This window comes from Schistocerca piceifrons, chromosome 1 (assembly GCF_021461385.2).
Source record: "Schistocerca piceifrons isolate TAMUIC-IGC-003096 chromosome 1, iqSchPice1.1, whole genome shotgun sequence".
Taxonomy (NCBI): domain Eukaryota; kingdom Metazoa; phylum Arthropoda; class Insecta; order Orthoptera; family Acrididae; genus Schistocerca; species Schistocerca piceifrons.
In genome coordinates, this window is record NC_060138.1 from 279,318,814 (window position 1) to 279,341,911 (window position 23,098).

Consider the following 23,098-nt stretch of genomic DNA (forward strand, 5'->3'; position numbering starts at 1 on the left):
AAGAAACTCCAGATTTCACTTTAACATCAACTTTAACTGTATGCAGATCTGCACGTGAATGTCCTTTTGTTCAGGAATCAACAGTCTTGGAACCCATCGCGCACAAACACATGTCGTGTGTAATTTTTCTGTCACCAGGGTGTGGGTGGCACCCAATGAAATGTTTAGTATTTCAGAAGTGATCTTAAGGTAATTCATCAATCTTCTCTCACAGTGACAGCAGCAGTGTTGATGTTTTGTTCCGTAAGAGCAGTAACTGGAGCACCGGGTCCACCTCCCTTTGAAATAGATTGTCTCCCCTCTTTAAACATTTTAAACCACCTTTGAGCTGTGCTGTAGGGAAGAACAGACTCTCCATAGGATTGTGTAACATTGTATAACCATCAGCTGAAGATTTGTTGAGTTGAAAGCAGAATTTCAAAGCCATATATTGTTCCTCACATGTTACCTCCACTGCAGCGGTAGGCAATACTGAACATGTCTCACCTTGTGTGCCTCTCACTGGTGGGAACCAGGAGTCCCAACAATGAAACTACTACAGTGTGTTTGTTGCACATTAAGCTAACAGAATATCATAAGATTAAATTTTAGGGCAAGAAATGATGACCATAAAAAATTGTGATCATTCTTTATTGAACAGCCCTCATATTAAAGCTCATAGTTGAAAGTACTCTCCCATGTATTTCACAGCAGTTTGCAGAGTATGGATAAATGTACATGTGTGTGAACGGTTCCACATGCAGTGGCCACTTGCTTTCTTTAATGGAATTAGTAGTAATGCTGAAAATTTGTCTTAGTGGTGATGTTTTCAATTAGCAGGATGTTGGCAATGTTCAGTCTGATGAGAATCATTCTCACAAGATAATTAATTGGTGATGGCATCTGATGAAGTGAGGAAATAAATCTTAATATCATATAAGTTAACTATTTAATACATAATCTGCAAATTCACAATACGAATAGCAAGGTTATCCAAAATGCTAGATCAGTCAAAATTATATTGGTATGAAATTTTTAGCATTAAAAAGTTAAAAAGAGGGAATAAAAATGTACAAAAATGAGTCCTTCTGGTCCTGTACAGCACATAATTTACATATACATCAGCCTTATAATACACACACTTACACCATAGTGCTCCTAAATGTTCTAATATCACATAATTTACAGACTATGCACAAAATTCATTGTCATTAAGATAAATACAGTACATATCTACAAATGTTGATCAAAAAACAACTCTTTTATAGTATCATGTCATTAACTTTAAAAGATTTGTATACAAAGTGAAAATAAGGCACCTTTATATAGAAAGGTGTACTCTGCATTATTTCTAATCAAGAAAATCCTTTATTATGTTCCAGTATACTTATAAAAATTTTACCCATGGCTAAAATGTTGTGTGTTATTTCATTGATTAACTTTCTGTTGACTCTACAAAACCTGTATAAAGTAACGTATTATGAGACTGGAAATTTAACCCAAGAGACTTTACAATAAGAGATCTACTAGTAAAAGTCAGTCACTTTACTTTAAATAAAGTGGTACCCATTGCCACAACCTTCACTTCAAACACTTACAACTAATTGTGACTGCTGACTTGGTAGCTGCAACATTGTGTGCCAAGTAGTTATTCTGTACATTCATATGAAGGTGCATTTATTTGGAAAATATAGTACATTAACCTATATTTTGGCAGTGCATTAAAATTGTTTACATTCAATTAAAATAAAAGTCCTTCAGAAGGCAGAAAATTAAAGAATAAGTAATTTTGTTTTATGTCATGTTTCAGTGTGAAAGCATGAGTTATAACTAATAAAACTTATTTCTATGAAAACATATGATTTCTGAATAACACAAGTTGTTTTTTTAATGTTCTAGTAAAAAAATAGTTTACTCAGTATTTCCCCACATGTTATTTTTTAGTCTACTGCTTTATAAAACAGAGAAGTATCTCTGAAACAAATTATGTGACTGAAAAAATTAGCTGCTGCATAGAATTCATTATTTTAATTCAAAATAAAGTTTCCCACGAAAGCTAAATATAACAAGCAATACTAATATTACTAACTGGACGACGTTACCAATATAACCTCCTTTCGGAGAAATAGACTTTTTCACAACAATGCAGCACCATAATTACTTGCTTCCAGTAACCTAGACAATGAATTCTGCAATACAGTTTACTAAATCAATTCACAATGGTAGTTACATAAAAACTAGGTAAAGTAGAATCTTGGAGAAAGTGTAACAGTTGAAGATAGCAACATTTGTACAAATATTCCGTTAACACAAAACAATAAAATGGTAAGCAATCCTTAAACAGTGGCCTGTTTGAAAACTACTTTATTGGCATTATAGACAATATGCTAAACATAAATTTAATGATGAAACTTGCATCTACCAAGTATAAAGTTGAACAGAACTATGTTTTTTAGCTTTGTTATTAATGATGAAGTTGTGAAATATGTAAGAGAACTAGAAGACAAATTAAGCTGATATTGATGTCACCTCTTCAGTAATTTTGGACATGTGTGTCCAAAGCATAACTCAAGAGCACATGTATGTAATTATTCTTTATAAACAGGCCATTTTTTAGAGTAACTGAAAACATCAAAAGTAAAGGCTGTGTATAAGAATAGTGAGAAACCATAGTGTGAATAACTTATGGGCTGATTGGTATTTCCTCTTACATATTTAAAGAGGATTATGTACATGGATGTCATATCTTTTACGGATTAAAAATTATATATATCAAAGATCGCAATGTGGATTCAGAAGGCAAAATCAATACAGAAAACACACGATTGCATCAACTGCATATTAAGTCTGATGGACCATAAACAGTGAACAGCTGGGTTATTTTTTAGATTTGTGTAAAGCTTTTGATGTGATGTGGTTGGTGAAAACAGAATACTAAGTTAAAATGTTATAGTATGCAGGGACTTATTAACAAGTGGATCAACTCATTCTTCAGCAATCAAAAATCAGTTGGTGTTTGTGAGATACTAAGTAGCAATCTGTATACTATTAGATGAAGGTATAATCAAATACGGCATAGTCAGAAGCTTGGTTATGTTATAGGACTGCATCTAGAGGGTTGCATCTCAAGAGCTTTGAATCCCTTACCACTATCATCACAGTTATTAGTACAGTACTTACTATGTTCATATTGAGTCTCATTTAAATTATGAAATTATATTCTGAAGAAATTCTTTGGTTTCACTCAAAATCTAAAACAGAGCCCCTTAAGTAATGAGCTGAAGTAAAATAAGAGGTTCAAGTGAACCTGCCCTCGCAGCATATAATATATGCTCCCTATCATGTACATACCTTAGGTAAACATTTATGCTACTTAAAATAAGTGTAACAGAGAAAGATAACAAAGGCTGCAAAGAAACTGGTATTCACAAACATAATACGTGATTTAACAAAAAGTTTCATGTGACCCACACTAATACTGAGTTCTTCCAGAAGAGATTTCACATGGGCTTAAAACTTCTTAACAGTATTCCAAAGTCTATAAATGCAATCAAAGATTTAAAGCTCTTTAAAAACAAAACAGGGGGAAAAAAGGAAAAAAAGTAGTAATGTCTTGCTCAGTGACAGAATATTCCTACTTATAAAGTAGTGCATTCAGGTCCAGTTTATAAATCTGTATTTTCAGATATATAAGCTAAGTTTTATATTTGGTTTAGATTTACACCAGAAGTTTGGCTGAAGTAATTATTGAAGGAAATTCTTACATCAATCCAGTACATTAACACAGTATCATGAATAATCCAATGTCTATAGTATACAATGCTATTGTAGATTCAAAGGGCAAATAAATATAGTGTTCATTGAGGTTATATGTGTCAAAGGGGGAATTTAATTCATTAAATTACTGAAACCACAAATGGACAAAAAGGCTGACCCCCTACTTACCTTCACGAGACAGAACCCCAGGATTGACAGCAGGAACTCTTTAAGTGGAACACAGCATTAGTTTTCAGAACAATAGGTTTCTTAATCAAGAGGAAAAGAAGAACAGCTTAAAGGCCAAAACTTACTGTGATCATGATTTGTACTATCATTAAATGACTGCAGCATATTGAGGAAGATTGTAGTGAAAACTTTGCTATAATCAGGAGTAGGTACAAGAACTCATTATTCCTGGTGGTGATACCTCATTCTTGCATTTTCATATCAGCTATTCATCACTTACTTTTGTTTTTGTTTGTTTGTTTGTAAGTACTCTCCTAAGTGAAATCAGTATAAAATACACATCATTTTGCTGTTAAAAATCTCATTTTCATACTTCATAGTGCTTACTAATATTATGTAATGCCCTTCTTTCCTTCGTCAGCCTCTGTTTGAATCACGGTTCATTTCTTGGAATTATTTTTGAAATGAAATCTTGCCACTTCTCTTTTTTGTCGTATTCGTGCTTCCTTCCTCACACCTTCTTTCTTTTTTATTGTCATACTCCTAGATATGGTGTGACATTGTTAAGTATTCTACATTATTCTTTTGTACTGTAATTAGGTAGCTGCTGATAAACATAAGCTGGACTGCATAATTAGGAAACCATTCATGTCTCTTAATTGCATAAACCAGTAATTTGTACCATTTTAAGTTCTGAGTAGGATGCAGCAAGTTCCTATGGTAGCTACCGTAATATGTTGCTTTTAAGTTACAGTTAGTGTATACTACAGAATTATTAGTTCAGAGCTACATCCCTGTGGCAATGTAGAATTTTATCTCATTCTGTGTCACTGAGGATTGTCCCTCTTGATGGGATTGGGAGCACATACCTTTTTAATAAATATAAATCACACCACCATCAAAACAAGCATTATCTCTAAAAGTTCCATAAGTAAATATGCACAGTGTGAAAGTAACGGTATTTGACACAGGAGGGTAATATCAAACAAGAACAACTTTGAGCATAATTAATCAACACACTGTAAGTCATTTAGTTGTGTCATGAAAACAGTGAAAAGCAAGAGAAGAAAGAAAGAGAGAGAGCAGAGGAAAGAAAAAAAATGAAATATGTTTCATTCATGACTTATTTTCTCAGCAACTATGGTTTATATTTCAAAATAAAATCCAGTTGTCCGTTGCACAACTAACAACTGGATTTTATTCTGAAATTCAAGGAGAAGAACGAATGAAATTTGTGGAAAGAAAGGTTCACCAAAATCCAAACTGAGACAAGCTGGTTGCAGGTGAGCATTAACTGTGGTGGAATAGTTGAGATTCAGATTCTTGAATATTGATGATGTGCTGCTAACAAGAGAAGCTTAGAGCATGCAAATGAAAACAAAATACAAACAACATGGAACAGTTATTTTGACAGATTTTTATCAGATAATCCGCTGATCAACGAACTTTCAACTTTAAGAAATATAATGTTCTTACTTATAGGCCTTATCTCTGATCCTGAGATCATAAGAAAGTCAGTCTAATGGAAGCGGCAAAAAATATTCAGAAACTTTTGTCTTTTCTTAAATTAACTGAACTTTACTAGTGCTTGGCTTAACATGATATAATCACCAAAAAAGGAAATACTTCGTTGTTGTTCTCGTTTTTTTCATCGACAACAGGGCTTGTTTCCATATAAATACAATCTTCATTACATAAGCTGAATGAGAAAAAATTGGAATATGAGACTGGATAAAATGCAAAATAAAGCTTCCTCCATCGAAGCTTTCTTAAATAAGACTGCCGAGAGTCTTATCACAGCACTTTCCACAGGATTGTGCACAGGCAGTTTTCAAGTGCATGCGTGCGTGCACACACTGAGGGAGGTGGGGATGTATTTGATCTTGTAGGCAATTTCTGAAAGTTGAAATATATACTTTCTGTCTTGTTTAAGAGAGAGAGTATTTGCTAACTGAAGGAGAGATATTTGTGATCTGTATTATTCTATTGTTAAATTGAGCTTTTCTGCATTTGACTGAACACTTTCCTTTCCTGTTTACAAGTCGCAACAGTTTCCTTTCCTATTTACAAGTCGCAATGTTTTATCCCAACAAATCTTTCAGTGTGCCATTTTAAAGATTATAACATTAATTAAAAATGAAGTGAAAGGTGAAAAGGGAGGAGGAAGACAGGACGTTTCATCGTATTATAGATTTTCAGTTATTTGAGGTCTCTGCTTGCTGTGTACCACTTCCAGTCAAAGAACACTGACACAATATGTATACTTGCTATTTGAATTAACTAACTATACTCTTCTCATCCATTGGCAATTGGTCAACTGATAGCCTCTTATTACAAGTAACATAAAAGGAAATAAAAAATTATAAATATTTCTTTACATAACAACTGAGTACAATCCATTCAAAGCTGACATGTATACATATAAAACAGTCGAACAATTCTACATACAAAATCTTCAACACAAAATATTTGATTATTTAAATACACAAATTATCATCTTCAGTTTCAGACATTAACAACACTGTCTTGTGGTTCTTGAGACGACTGCCGACCTGGACTCATTTGACGAAACATCGGGCTTGCACCTGTGGCCTTTAGCCTCTCTTGCATTTGTGTTAGCATGTCCTGCATGCGCCGAATCTGTCGAGAGAAAATTGTGAAATTAATTGCTTTTGTTTTTGCCTTTCCCCAAGGGGTATGAAATGATTGTGTTTCACAGTTATGTAACACTTGTATACATTACGGAACAGTGCTGGAGTAGTGGTCTACACAATCACAAGTCACAGAAAATACCAGTGAAATAATTTCTTTCTTTTAGCTCTGCAAGATCTTTATTTTGCAGGAGTCAGACTGAGAGGCAATTGACAACTTATGTTCTCCTAAGAAAAAATGTGTCAGTATTCAGTTGCAGTCTTTCACAAACAAATGTGAAGATTTGAGGGAATAAAATAGGTCTGTCATTAGTATCTCCACTTTTGTAGGTAGTGGTAAGTACTACATATTTAAGTGACTTGGGGAAGACATACTTTCAGTCACTGACTGATCAAGAAGCAAACTAGAAGAGGGAGTCTTTTTTATCACCAAAATGTGTTACTACTTCGTTAGAAACGCTATAGTGCCACCAAAATAACATATTTCCTTTGCTTCTTTTTCTTTTTTTTATAGTTTAAGCTGTATTAGTAACAGAAAGTTTTCTTCTTGCAAAACTCTCATGTATGCTACAGAGCTTTAGCCTATCGTGTTTCTATTGAAAATTGCAAACCATCTCTGATCTTAACACAGTTTCAGTATTCTATGAACATTATGTTTCTAATATACAACAGATCCAAAGGTTGGATAATTCTGTCATTGTCTTATAAATAAGTGTTGTTTGCCCATGAAACACTGCATTCACCAGTTGTTAAAAAATGTTGTCAAGAGCCTACAAAGTCACTACACCTCTAAGGGAGCTTCATATTTAACTGTCTTTCAGAGGGTTAAGAGGCACCATACAATCAGAAGCATTTCCATGAAAGAAACTGATACAAATAAAAACAAACAAAGATGGATCCAGCTTTTAACTGAGTATAAGTGATTATGCAGTTACGCATGTCCATATTTTCTCTCTCTCTCTCTCTCTCTCTCTCTCTCTCTCTCTCTCTCTCTCATATGTGAAGTTTTCTATAAATCACTTCCTCATTTTACATTTCCAAATTGCTGTAGAAAAATATCCCAATATTACCAACCATTGTTTAACAAACCTAAGCTCTACACGGAACTCACCTCTTCATCCTTTTGTAAAAGGAGACGATCAGTGTCGCTGATGGTTACCGGTTCATATGCGGGACCAGAATCTCTCTTCAGTTTGCTGAAACCAGATACAGATGAATAAACGTTAATGCCTTGGAGGGCATATAAAAAATCAGATACTTCACAGACTGCATCCTACAGTATGGACTCAAACTGTTCCTTGCATGTATCCACATAGAATTAGTAACACAAGTGCCACAGCACATAATTACTAATTGTGAAAACATTATCTTAGTAGATACTCCAAATGGTCATATCTCAGACAGCTTACACCAGATATTAGAAATAGATTGCAATGATGGATGTAAGAAAATTTAGGGGTATTCTGTTGTACAGACTCAAACTGTTCCTCGTATGTATCCACCTAGAATAAGTAATACAAGTGCCACAGCAATAAATCACATAATTACTAATTGTGAAAACATTATCTTAGTAGATACTACAAATGGTCATATCTCTGACAGCTCAAGCCAAATATTAGAAATAGGGTGCAATGATGGATGTAAGAAAGTACGGAGGTACAAGAAAATACTCTCCGAGACTAACATTGACTTAGACACAGCTTGTGGTAGGAAACCTGGCAAGCAGTGTATCAGACTAAAGAAGTAGACAGTAAACTGGACACACTGACAGCACATTTCCTTTAATGGAAGTAAATCTAAACAAAACATCAATGTTGTACATGAAACATGTAACATTAGATATTAATACTAAACAGCTGAAAGGGAAAAATGGAAGAATGTATGGGCTACATAGATATACAAATTTAAATATGCATAAAGAGCTGTTACAGGCAGTATAAACACCAGAAAAAACAAACACAAAAATAGAGGAACTAAAAACTCTCAGAGACAAAGGTCAGATTGTTTTGTAAAATCTTGCCGATCTATAGTCAAAGGACTGAAGAACAACCCATCTAGAAATAAAATCAATGATATAAAAATAACTTAAAAAGTTAACATGTAAGTGATCCAGTTACAGTAAATAATTTTTTTGAATGATTATTTTATAGATGTCGTGGAAAGTGACTTTTTTTAAAAAAAACAGTGCACCCCCAACTCATCGATTATAACTGTGACAGATTCCTGAGGTTCCTAGGAACTTCAGGAATATTGTACCATGCTAAGACCTCTGTGCAACAGAACTAGGACTTTGTCAGAAGAGAGTACATGTTCGTAGCTTCTTGCAGAGACAGTTCTGCTGCAGTATGGACAATCACAATGTTCAAATGAAATGGCACAATCCACTGGAAACTTATTTCAAAGTTGAAATACCCTGGACAGTACCATTCTAAATTGTGCACAGATTCACTGTGAATTTCTGGCAGTATATGGATCAAATGCAATTTTGTGACCAGCCATAGAGAAATGGTACCAACAATTTGATTAAGGCTGCACAGACATGGGTGATGGTGATTGGGAAGGAAGGCCATTGACATTGACCACAGATGACAATATTCGTGGAATCAAGGAGAAACATCTGGGAGAAAAAGATTTTCCAACAATGAGGACATTCATGCAGCATTTCTCAAATGGCAGAATTTTCTGACTTGTTAACGGAGCCTTGGTGACTATGTTGGAAAAAAGTGTCATGTATCTGTAGCACTTTGACGTTTAGTGCAGCATTTAGTACAACTAACTTGGCCTACCGTAGTAATGTGTAACCTATTTTTTGAAGTACCCTCATAGATACAAAGCCTGTTCTCCAGCTGATAAAAAAGGTGAAGAAAAAAAGTTCTGAGGGTGAGACAGAGTTTCTCTATTCCTATTTTAAAAAGTAAGCTACACAAATAAAGATCACTTAATTACTATTTACAGAAACATTATTTTATCAGATGTTGTAAATGGTTATATCACAGATCATCACTGGTTCATTTAATTGTCTATTGGCCAGGAAAGGTGTATTTCCCAGTAATGCGAAATTGATAATTGTCAAGCCACTGTTTAAATGTGGAAATGACAAACTTATCTGAAACTGCAGACCTATTTCCTCAGTTTCCACCTTAAATTAATATGTCAAAAAGAATTATAATAAAATACGTGCTAGATGGTAAGGATACATTAGGGGATTTCCAACATGGTTTCAGGGAAATTGGAACAATATCATTATCAATGTACTTTATATACAATACTCTTCAAAAAATTGACTGAATCAAGTGCATAGCTGGAAGCTTTTAGTCTTCATCTTGAGGAAGTATTTTGACATTTCTAGTCATATATGACAAATAGACAACAAAACACTGAAATATTGTGAATAAAGGTAACATCACTGACAGGAAAAGATCCAGAATGAGCCCTAAAATTTGGTTTAGCACACAGCTCAACATTGGGACCATTGACATTGAAGTGGCCTCCCAAGTCCTAAAAAATGAACTGTTCGTCACCATGTACATCTGGTCCTTGGTAATCTTCAAAAGAAGTTCAGAACTTCATAGTGAAAACATCATCTTTTGAAAGTGAAAATTTAATTATTAACCTATTGAAAACCAAAGTAATGTACTTTCAGCCTGTTGGACAAAATGAACAAAATGTGAAGAATAAAAGTCTGATGGCAACTCAAGCCCAATTCGCAAGTTTTTAGGCACATTTTATAGATAATAAACTGACCTAGAAACATCAATTTTATCATGAAAGTAATACACTGATAAGCCACAACATTATGACAACTACCCATTGCAACACTGGACGCCGTGTGGTGGAGTTGCAGGCACATGATGCAGTAACAAAAGTATTTAAGCAGAGCTGACATGGATGGGAGATCACCATAGCAACGACATGGGCTGCAAATGAGAAATTCCATTGAGATAAATGACTTTGACAAAGAGCAGATTATTATTACGCAGAGCCTGTGAATGAATATCTCAATAATGTTGAAGCTGGTCGAATGTTCACATGCTACTTTCTTGAGTATCTATGGAAAGAGGTAGGGGACAGCACACTACCACTAGGAGCTAAATAGTTGGACATCCATGACTTTTCACAGAATGTGGGATTTAGTCTCTCGTCTGCTCATAAGTAGACTAGATGATCTGTGGCATCTTTGCCAAAAGAGCACAATGTGGGTGCACCTAATAACATCATCAATTATGACTGCAGTAGGCACAGAACCATCGTTGATCAGTGGAAACATGTCAACTCTTCAGGTGAATTTCATTTTTGCTACACTAGGTCAATTGTCATCCAGACACAAGCTGGTGGGAGCAGTATTATGCCATTGGAGACATTCTCCTGCACTTGCATGGGACCTGTGGCAGTAATCCCTTCTTCCTTGATGTCTTCCCTCAAGCCTATGTTGTCTTATAACTGTCCATATCTCAGAGGCAGAACTGCACTACAGTGGTTTTTGAGGGGCATTATAGAGAACTCATGTTGATGTCTCAGTGACCAAATTGGCACAATGTGATCATCTGGTAGAGACTAAACATACAATTGTACAGCTCACAGCACAAATATCCTTTTTTGAAATCAGTATTGCATTGTGATTAAGTTGAACAGTCTCCAGGAATAAGCTGGCAATGACAGAAATGGCAATTTTGTACATCATTTTCGCAGCCTTTAAGCAGACCATACCTACAGGAACTGAGAGTATCTTCTGTTGTTGAGCAAACACTTTAAGTACCTGCATACAGTGCTTCTTGTAATTGGGTTGTTATCTAACATGAAAGTTGGATTCCTGTTTAGGGAGATTTTGCCCTCAAGCAGCATGTATGTAGTTTTATTTGCACCTATTGTTAATGCATTGCTTCTACACCATCCATGCTTCCTCGAGAGCATGTGGTTTGCATTTTCTACAAGCTTGCATGTCTATAATCTCCAGAGATCACTACCAAGATATAATCAACATAAGCCATAACTCCATTTGCTTCATCAGCCCCAACTAGCAGTCCCAGCAGCAGCTCAATCGTTAGGTCCCAAAATATAATGTCCATATATTGAGCCTTGTGGACAGCCCTTTGTTTTTTATTTATTTTTTGTTTACCTTTTGCTGTGCAGCAAGCCACTCAACTGTGTGACCCTTATAGAAGGGATTTTGGGATCTGAAGACTTCTTAGGCAAAATAGCAGGCCACTGTAAGTTATCGAATGTGCCTGTGATGTTGATCACAACTATGCACAATATTTCCTGTTTGCCCTGTCTACAATTTTAAGAGCCTGATTAATGGTATAATCTACTGATTTACCTTTGCAAAAGCCAAACTGGCATGCGCTGAGACCCTGGAGCACTCAGTGTTCTTAAAGACACATGCATAGAAGACACTCGTGAACTTGTGCTAATGTATTAAACATATTTGTCTATAGCTCTTCAGCTCTGTGGGATCCTTATCGAGTGTGGGATCCTTATCGAGGCCTTTTGTCACACTAATTGCAAATGCAGGTTTCCAGGTGTCTGGTGCCCTGCTGTATCTCAGTATCTTGTTCAACACATGTATTAAGAATGGCACAATCATTCAAACTACTTTCTGTATCACTTCCAAACAGATACCATCTGGACCCAGTGCCTTGCCATGTTTAAGAATGGCAATCAAAACCACTACTTCATCCTGAGGAAATAGGAACAGAACATCATTGTTACTATATTCAGAACTTATCTGCTCATGGAGCTTTGGTTGACGGTTGTTACCTGTATTTTCAGATTCATCTGGCAAAAGAGTGTTTAGCAAATATTCAGTGAAGTTCCTCGAGCCTTTTGTCATTTTTACATCAGTCTTGCGAAGGATGGACAGGAAGTAATGGTATGAACAAGATAACTTAACTATTAGTAGATTCAATAAGTCAGCTTTGTGGTGTTTTGAAGAATTTGTACAGAGTGGTTATAATACAGGCACAAAAATACCTTGTTTTCATAGTGGTTTTAAAGATAGGTCATTTTTGGAGAGTATGGTAAACAAATAGGATGTCAGGAGCTGTTATAAGTGAAGACTGATGAGTAAATATCTACAATGGATGCTGCAGACCTAATTTACAAGAGGACATTACAATGAGATCAAATTGGTTAAAATTAAGTTAAAGTTCCACATTCTGGACCTAGATAGGCCAATCACACCTGAACAACTTTTGTCTCTCTCTCTCTCTCTCTCTCTCTCTCTCTCTCTCTCTCTCTGCCAATAGCATCACTTGATGTGTTGTAGAGGGGAACGTGTACAGGAAACTGCTCTTCCAGTTGTCGCCGTGTTTATTGACCTCGGAAACCCTACTAATCGGTCACGTAGCTCCTCAGCTGTCATTGCAAGACTGAATGCACTTCAAATCAGTCCTCCCACCAAGGGAAAATCTTTGGCAGCCATGATGACTGTCAGCTATGGAGGCAGGGATTGATGAATGATTAACACTGAAATGATTACAGGAGAAACGGGATTTTATGACACGAATATAATAAGATGGATCCTCATTCACTTTTGGTATCTGATTTTCCACAAAACTGAACTGCCAGGCTGTGGTTAAAGGAGAAGACTAATATAAGAAAGTATGAATAATCACTAATCAGAATGAATATTACATACCAACACAAAAAGAAGAAAGTGATTTGTCACAAGAAATAAAATGGGAGATAGTTGTGGAAAAGAAATGGAGTAGGTGCATCAAGCGAGTTCACCATATTCTTTTGCAGGTGTAAGACCTACTAATGAGACTGCCTACAATACGCTTGTCCGTCCTCGTTTAGAATACTGCTGCGCAGTTTGGGATCCTTACCAGATAGGACTCAGGGTGTACATAGAAAAAGTTCAAAGAAAGGCAGCACGTTTTGTATTATCGTGAAATATGGGAGAGAGTGTCACAGAAACGATACAGGATTTGGACTGGACATCATTAAAAGAAAGGTATTTTTCGTTGCGACGGAATGTTCTCACGAAATTCCATTCACCAACTTTCTCCTCCGAATGTGAAAATATTTTGTTTTTCATAGGGAGGAACGATCACCACGATAAAATAAGGGAAATCAGAACTCGTATGGAAAGATATAGGTGTTCATTCTTTCCACGCGCTATACGAGATTGGAATAATAGAGAATTGTGACAGTGGTTCAATGAACCCTCTACCAGGCACATAAATGTGATTTGCAGAATATCCATGTAGATGTAGATGTAGATGTAGATGTAAGTAACCTTTCTCACAGGAAACCATAGTTGTAGCAGCAGCACCTTGTAAGATGAAGATAAAGCCACATATTTCATATCTCAGGCAAAGAAAGCTGCAATAGAAAAAGAATTACAAAAATAGTAGTGTCTGGAATAACAGCCTATTATTCACAATAAATGAAAATGATGAAGACATGAGATTAGTGCTTTATGCACAGAAAGATACCCGAATTAGCAATGGTTGAGAGAGAGAGAGAGAGAAAAGAGGAGGGTGAGGGTGAGGGTGAGAGAGAGAGAGAGAGAGAGAGAGAGAGAGAGAGAGAGAGAGAGAGAGAGAGAAATACCCAGAAGAGTTTTCTGCCTTTACTTTATAATCAGAAATTGGTGAGCATGAGGCTAAGAATGCATTTATTGAAGAGGCTTTTTCACAAGTAGAATTCGGAGAACTTGCAATATATTATGCACAGACAGTGGGACAGTAAAAAAAAATTATTACTGAAATTTATTGTTATTTATCCAACAAAGAAAACCCTCCACTGAAAATAAATGGTAAAACATAATGAAGACATGGTGGTGATGGTGGTGGTCGTGGTCATGGTGGTCTTGGTGTTATTCAACAAGGTAATAACAAAATGTTGAGTTTACGGCAGAAAAAATCTCCCGATTCAGAAAGAGACTGCAAAAGAAAAGTGCATTGTCATCACATGCGACCAATGCAAATTTTCATTTTAATTTTATGTCATTGAGGGCACACTTAGTAGACTGAGCGAGGCAGCACAGTGCTTAGCACACTGGACTCGTATTTGACAGGATGATGGTTCAAATCCGTGTCCAGCAATCCTGATTTAGATTTTCCTTGATTTCCTTAAATTGCTTCAGGCAAAAACGGTGATGGTTCCTTTGAAAGGGCATGGCAGATTTCCCTCCCTAATCCGGTGGGACCAATGACCTTGCTGTTTGGTCCTCTCCTCTATATCAACCAACCAACTTAAGTCAGTCAGTGGCAGCAATGGACACCCAGTTGCTCTATTGAAACTGAGAATATTAACACTGACAAAGGTATTTAGGTTGTTTTTAAGACACTGGGAATGATATTCTTGACCAAGCTGAAGTTTTAATGAACATAGAGGAAGTTATTATTAGGAAGCCCAGAAGCTCCTCATGTATATATTCATATAGCACACAACCAAAGTTAAAAGATATAAAAGCTCTGTTATATATAAAAACAAAGATGAGGTGACTTACCGAACGAAAGCGCAGGCAGGTCGATAGACACACAAACAAACACAAACATACACACAAAATTCAAGCTTTCGCAACAAACTGTTGCCTCATCAGGAAAGAGGGAAGGAGAGGGGAAGACGAAAGGAAGTGGAAAGGACAGGTATACACTCGCACACACGCACATATCCATCCACACATACAGACACAAGCAGACATATTTAAAGACCAATATGTCTGCTTGTGTCTGTATGTGTGGATGGATATGTGCGTGTGTGCGAGTGTATACCTGTCCTTTTTTCCCCCTAAGGTAAGTCTTTCCGCTCCCGGGATTGGAATGACTCCTTACCCTCTCCCTTAAAACCCACTTCCTTTCGTCTTCCCCTCTCCTTCCCTCTTTCCTGATGAGGCAACAGTTTGTTGCGAAAGCTTGAATTTTGTGTGTATGTTTGTGTTTGTTTGTGTGTCTATCGACCTGCCAGCGCTTTCGTTCGGTAAGTCACCTCATCTTTGTTTTTATATATAATTTTTCCCACGTGGAATGTTTCCTTCTATTTTAATGATATCATTAATTTGAATCCAACAATTACGTTTGTTATTGTCACTGTTGCATTTCGAAAGCTCTGTTAGTGACACATAAAGTAATCTATTGAAGATTTAATGACTGGTTGGATTTCAACAAAGGAATAGTCCACCAATGTCAGAATGTAGATAATTAAAAAAAAAATATCATAAAACAGATTTATAAGAAAGTTATTAGGAGAAAGAATATTGTCAACAACAACTTTTAGTGCAACACGTTTTATTCGCGAGACCCCTCATGAAAAGATGGTTCATATTTATAAGAAACATTTTATGTATTGGATAAATATCCGCTCTGTGCAACCCAATTTGTGATCTGTGGAGACAGTGCACACGCAGTGACAGGGCGTAATGTAGTGGGTGCAGTAGCACTTGCTGGACATGGACGTTTTCGCCTTGGTGATGCTCCTTGAAGGTGTCATGAATGCCTCACGGAAAACTGACGTACAGTAATGTAAATGCTCAAGACAAATGAAGATTGTAAATCTTAGATATTAGGTTGAGTTCAATGTGATTGGATATATTGATTGATGCATTTAAGTTTATAAGTTACTAATATTTGGATGTGTCTTCACAACTGATATAAATAGTACGAACAATACAGATGATTACAGCTGAAGAAAGATTCATCATTCAGTAGTTAGAAGTGGTGTGGCACACTCTTACAGCATCACACTGCCTGGATACAAAGTCAAGAGGAATAAATTTGTGCACAGTCATGGTATGGAGTAGCCAGACCACGAGAATGAAACTAAAAAAGTGACCGTATTGGAAGAAGAACAGTCAACAGTAACGTTAACCACATCACACTGAAAGATATGGAAGCAGAGTAGGACATAACCTTAACACAGCACAAAATTCATTGCCTTAGTTGGAGAATTTATTGGCTTGGTCAGGGGAAAATTATTGATGTTTTCTTTGCCATTTCTGAGGAAATAGAAGTCTTCCTTGAAATGAAAGGGGAATAAATTCAGTTTCAGTTCCTAGCTAAGCATCTCAGTAACATAAATCTGTCATTGCAAGGTGAAGAGATGCTAATAGTTGAAAAGCACAACTAAATCATAGTATCCATGGAAAGGTCATGTTTACTTGAGAGGAAGGAAGATCCGAGTGTATCATCCCATCAACAGTACAGCCATTAGAGATGGGGAACAAGTTAGGATTATGGAAGGATGAGAAAGGAAATTGGCCATGCTTTTTTCATAGTAACCATCCTGGAATTTGCTTCGAGTAATTTGCAGAAAAATGGAAAACCTAAATCTGGATGGGGATTTGAACTGTCATCCTGAATGCAAATCCAGTGTGCTAACTACTATCCCGCCTCACTTGCTGGGTATGAGAGGCAAATAAGTAATGGAATTTTAAGATTTTGTAATTTTATGGCTTCTTCAAGACTACCTGAAGGTACCAGTACTGTTAAGTACAGCACAAAACATTTCCCAAGCCGCACAGATCATGTGCGTATTTTGGTCTACATATTCGTATGAGCATGTTATGGAACAGGCAAACTATTACTCCCATATAGCGGAGATGCCGAGTCACAGACAGGCCAACAAAAATGTTGTCAAATAAGAAGCTTTTGGCCAAAAAGACCTTCATTGGAATTAGCCAACACACAACTCACACACACACGACCACAGTTGGCTGCCAAGGCCAGAGGCCAGACTGCGAGCAATTGTGCACGATAGGAGTAGCAAGTTGAGTGGTGGGGGTAGCTGGGGCAGGGAGGGGGAGGGAGAGCAGCGTATGCATGGGGAATGGTAAAGTGGTGGTAATTCAAGAAAGTTGGTGTTGGTAGCCAGGTGTCACAGGCTGTGAAGCAGTCATTAAAATGAAGAATGTTGTGTTGGGCAGCATGCTCAGCAACTGGATGGTCCAGCTTTTTTCTTGGCCACGGTTTGTCAGTGGCCATTCATGTGGACAGACGGCTTGTTAGTCTTTCCTTCTCATCCCGTATGGTAAGTCTCTCCTGACCTGGGGTTGTGGGTGACTTTTCTGAACTGTACCCCTTTCTCTAAACCTCTCCAGTCCTTTTGCTTCACCCTCTTTCTTCCCATTCAACTCTTCTTTAAAAGTTAAGTATCTTTGTGTGTGTGTGTGTGTGTGTGTGTGTGTGTGTGTGTGTGTGTGTGTGTGTGTGTTTTCCTCTGCCGCTGCCCGGTGAGTAGACTTTCTATCCATCCATGTACATTATATTATCAATAATTGATTATTTTCGTTCCTTCATGTGCTGCAGGATAATACAACATGCTACAATGCTCGTTGTGTGTGCACATGGTTTTGAAGAGCACCAGGATGAGTTTTATGTACTCCCTTGGCCACTAAACACCCAGGATTTAAACCTAACTGAGAATCTGTGGCCACCTCGATCAGGCTGTTTGAGCTATGGATTTTCAACTGAGAAACCGAGCACAGCTGGCCATGGTACTGGAATCAGCATGGTTTCACATTCCTGATGGTACCTTCCAGAACCTCTCTGACCCCCTTCCTGCACATCTCACAGCAGTCTGCAATGCTAAAGGCGATTATTTAGGCTTTTGACAGATGGTCACATTAATGTGACTGGACCAACGTAAGTCACTGAATTATATCACAAATGAAGTGTATCATACCAAGTAGGGTCAAAGTGAATAATTGCTGGGAGTATCACATTCAGACACACTGTTTACAAGATAATTATCAAATCATTTGAACTTGATTTCCAGTGGCAATAATTATCAAGCAGATTTAAAGAACAGAGGTTTATTTTGACACCTATGAGCTTATTAAACTAATTTATCAGACTATTAAGCAATGGCGAATTCTAACATGGTTGTGTAATTAAAGCAGATGGTTCAAATGGCTCTGAGCACTATGGGACTCAACTGCTGTGGTCATCAGTCCCCTAGAACTTAGAACTACTTAAACCTAACTAACCTAAGGACATCACACACACCCATGCCCGAGGCAGGATTCGAACCTGCGACCGTAGCAGCAGCGCGGCTCCGTACTGGAATGCCTAGAACCGCACGGCCACTGCGGCCGGCAATTAAAGTAGACATGAACCATGTGTGGATACACCTCAGCTTTGTTAGGGAGATCATGGAACATTCTGGGTTTTTTTATAGACTACTTGGTCATAAATCTTATAGAACATGGTTTCTCTCTTAACATTTCTGTGCAACTATGTCCTAAAGCCATTAAAATTTTTATTGTAGCCAAAATAAGTAAGGATCTAATACACAGTGATGTAACATCAATAAGTACAGAAGCATCAAATACTATTTCATCCTGAACTCTTCCAAATTTTCTTTGTTTGTTTGTTTGTTTCTTTCTTTCTTTGAAAAAAGCTGTTGCCTCCTCTAGTTATATAGCTGCTGTTCACCTGCCATTAATAGCTTATATTTACTTGATTGCAGTGGTATTTTTCAAAGAAGATATGTTTTACATTTATAGGTACTAAATACTATTTGTGCTACATTAGCAACCTGTCTTGCCTTTGCTTGTGTATCACTAAGTATGTACAGCTGGCAAATTCTTTAAATATGTACAGAAACACAAAACCTTTCCTCCTGAATCAGTCTGTCAATTAGCAAAAATCATATAAAAATCCCTATAGTAGTTACTGGGATCAGCCATAACACATGAACAGAAAAATTCGGTAGGAGACATTAAAATATAATGTGTATAGATTACTATTTCTCATACAGCTTTTTAACAAATGTTTCTACTTGCCATGTAGCTAACAGAACCTTTTGATTCTTGAATCTAGGTTTTCAGATAATTTGTAGAAAGAGTGATTAATGAGGCCTTTTTTTTTATTTTCTACCTTGATGTAATGGGAAGGCTTTCCAAAGATACTTAATAATTATCCCAATATTGCACAAAATGAAATATAATATAGAGGAAAAGGTTCCAATAACTCTGCTTATAAAAAGGGCAACTCTGGAAATTGTAAATAGACAGTTGTTACTAAAAATGGAGAGAACATAGTCTGTAAGATTATCTTCCACAGTCTCTCTCTCTCTCTCTCTCTCTCTCTCTCTCTCTCTCTCTCTCTCTCTCTCTCTCTCACACACACACACACACACACACACACACACACAAGATGTAGCAATGTTTGCTACTTCTGTTTTCTAGACACTCAACTATCTTAAATTCATCCACATGTACACAACTTTTAACCAGAGAATTCACAGGGCAATGTCTGGATGCAATACTTTAATCACAGAGCAGTATATACTGACATTCGCTTATTTAGCAATATTTACAACAAAGATAATACTGTCACACACTGGTTGATTTACGAAGGGAGCAAATGTGAAATACTACAGTATACACATATTGAAATTTGCTGTAATACCTCCGCTCTCTGATTGCCTGCTGCGATATCTGAGAAATGCATTGTGCACGAAAGTTCTCATAGTGAACATCTTGTGTCACATCTTTCAGATCCTGCATGTGGGTAGAAATAAGCATTGTTCGTAGTTTAATGAAGTCACTATGTTTTGGATTTTCAACTGAAAAAGGAGAAATATTTGAATATTAACAAAAATAAAAAAAATAATGCAATTTCACTAGCATAATACTACTTAAGGAAGTTTAGTAAGCTGTAAGAATACCCTTAACACAAAGCATGGGGACAAAATAATTGTAGTACAAGACAAAAAAGTTAATATCTTAGTCCATCTCATCTTCACAACATTTCACCAATGGTTGGTTGGTTGACTGATTCATACATTCATTCAGTCTTCTTGTTCCATAAATACAAAGGCTCTGCTTAGCACAGGTGAGCACAGGATTAAATTATATTACTAACTATACCATAAGATTCCAGACTAAGTGATCTGACTGAAAATGTTGGTAACTCCAAGAAGAAAATAAATTGCTTCAGCAACAAGATAAGAACTACTCTGAACATACAGTGAAATGAGGAGGCAAGACTGACCAGGAAAAATGAAGAAATTTCTTTAAAGGTGGATTTCAATGTTATCTATTCTCTTAAAAATAAATGTTGAAGTAGTTCTGATGAAATCAGAAACGAATTAATCGACTGTTGTTCAACTGAACTTAGTACTATACAAGACAATTGCTTAGGTAATACGTCTTCCCAGACAAACTTTAACTTACTACTGTCAAACCACATCACATAAAAGGAGATCCCATTATTACCAGTATTTTAATTTTCTTTTGAGAAATCCATGCACAATAGACCTGATAAATGCAAATAATATAATTTGAAAAAGTGTTGTCAACTGAACAGATTATATTAATTTTGGATGGATGATATAGCAGATTCAGTAAAAAGGAAAATATGACCATTGGGAATATTTTGTAGCTTGGCTAAAGCTTTTGATTGTGTGAACCATATTCTCACGCAAAAATTTAGTAGCTGCAGCAGGTTTAAGGGTTTAACCTATTTGCTTCATTCAAAGCGCATACCATCAGTTCCATCTCAATCAAACAGCAATAGGCACTCAGAATTTGAAAAATTTCAACATGGTGTGCGGTAGGATCCCATGTTGGGTTCTGAGTTCCATTGATGACAGCCCACTTGCAATGTTGGAAAATGCGAATTTCATGCATTTTGCAAACACAAATACAGGAATAAAAATTATTTAAATAAAAAACTTGTTAATACAATACATTTTTTAAATGAACAAAAAGTGTAAAATAATTTCTTCTAGCCCCATACATATTTCTAACCTAAGAAGTTTCAGCATTGCAGCACATCAGCAATCATAAGTATCGATATAATTATGAAATATCCGCCTCAATTGCACAAACTACCTGGTGTTTACCTGGGTAACCATGCCTTCTTCAGAACAAATGTAAAACAGCTTTCCTAAATAGGCAGATTCAAAGGCTAAAATCAACACCTACAGCGGTAAGACCCCATAAAAGATTTTTACAAATACACATATGTACCAAATCAATAATATTGCTTATCTCAACCCTGTGTGTACCGTGTATTTGTAAAAAAATTTTATGGGGTCTTACCACTGTAGGTGTTGATTTTAGCATTTGACTATGCCTATTTAGGCAAGCTGTTTTATATTTGTTCTGAAGAAGGCGTGGTTAACCACACAGAAACCTAGGTAAACACCACATAGATTGTGCAATTGAGGCGGATATTTCATAATTATTTCATAATTATATTTCTAACCCCTTACAGATAGTCCAGAAAATGTGTGTGTGTGCTTTTTTATAGCTATAAAAATACTTGTAGAATTTAAAACAAAAAATTTGGGGCTCGTGCAAGAGACAATAGTAAGGAAGTGAACTATTCATGCATCAAATATATACTTCATGTGTCCCATGTTTTTAGTTTCAAATTCTGCAAATATTTTCACAGATATTAGAAATACAAAAGCACAAATTTTCAGGACTACCTGTGTGGAGTTAGGAATCTGTATATGGCTAGTTGTTGTTGTTGTTGTGGTCTTCAGTCCTGAGACTGGTTTGATGCAGCTCTCCATGCTACTCTATCCTGTGCAAGCTTCTTCATCTCCCAGTACCTACTGCAATCTACATCCTTCTGAATCTGCTTAGTGTATTCATCTCTTGGTCTCCCCCTACGATTTTTACCCTCCACGCTGCCCTCCAATACTAAATTGGTGATCCCTTGATGTCTCAGAACATGTCCTACCAACCGATCCCTTCTTCTGGTCAAGTTGTGCCACAAACTTCTCTTCTCCCCAATCCTATTCCATACTTCCTCATTAGTTATGTGATCTACTCATCTAATCTTCAGCATTCTTCTGTAGCACCACATTTCGAAAGCTTCTATTCTCTTCTTGTCCAAACTATTTACCGCTTTCCTTGCCATTGTCAGTCTACATTTGATATCCTCTCTACTTCGACCATCATCAGTTATTTTGCTCCCCAAATAGCAAAACTCCTTTACTACTTTAAGTGTCTCATTTCCTAATCTAATACCCTCAACATCACCCGACTTAACTCGACTACATTCCATTATCCTCGTTTTGCTTTTGTTGATGTTCATCTTATATCCTCCCTTCAAGACACCATCCATTCCGTTCAACTGCTCTTCCAAGTCCTTTGCTGTCTCTGACAGAATTACAATGTCATCGGCGAACCTCAACATTTTTATTTCTTCTCCATGGATTTTAATACCTACTCTGAATTTTTCTTTTGTTTCCTTTACTGCTTGCTCAATATACAGATTGAATAACATCGGGGAGAGGCTACAATCCTGTCTTACTCCCTTTCCAACCACTGCTTCCCTTTCTTGTCCCTCGACTCTTATAACTGCCATCTGGTTTCTGTACAAATTGTAAATAGCCTTTCACTCCCTGTATTTTACCCCTACCACCTTTAGAATTTGAAAGAGAGTATTCCAGTCAACTTTGTCAAAAGCTTTCTCTAAGTCTACAAATGCTAGAAACGTAGGTTTGCCTTTCCTTAATCTTTCTTCTAAGATAAGTCGTAAGGTCAGTATTGCCTCACGTGTTCCAATATTTCCACGGAATCCAAACTGATCTTCCCCAAGGTCAGCTTCTACTAG

At 36.6% G+C, this 23,098-nt stretch overlaps 1 protein-coding gene across 4 annotated transcripts in view; it reads right to left on the minus strand.

Annotated features, from left to right (window-relative positions):
- Positions 1-1,415: 1,415 nt before the first annotated feature.
- Positions 1,416-23,098, minus strand: part of LOC124789689 (septin-2) — a 349,469-nt gene continuing 327,786 nt past the window's right edge. For all 4 annotated transcript variants that reach the window (XM_047257158.1, XM_047257151.1, XM_047257141.1 and 1 more), the window contains exons 7-9: positions 19,934-20,090; positions 7,687-7,771; positions 1,416-6,564 (exon numbers count right to left, since the gene is read on the minus strand). In XM_047257158.1, the coding sequence (XP_047113114.1) occupies positions 6,430-6,564; positions 7,687-7,771; positions 19,934-20,090 (377 nt within the window). In that variant the 3' untranslated portion in view covers positions 1,416-6,429. The remainder of the gene's footprint in view (positions 6,565-7,686; positions 7,772-19,933; positions 20,091-23,098) is intronic.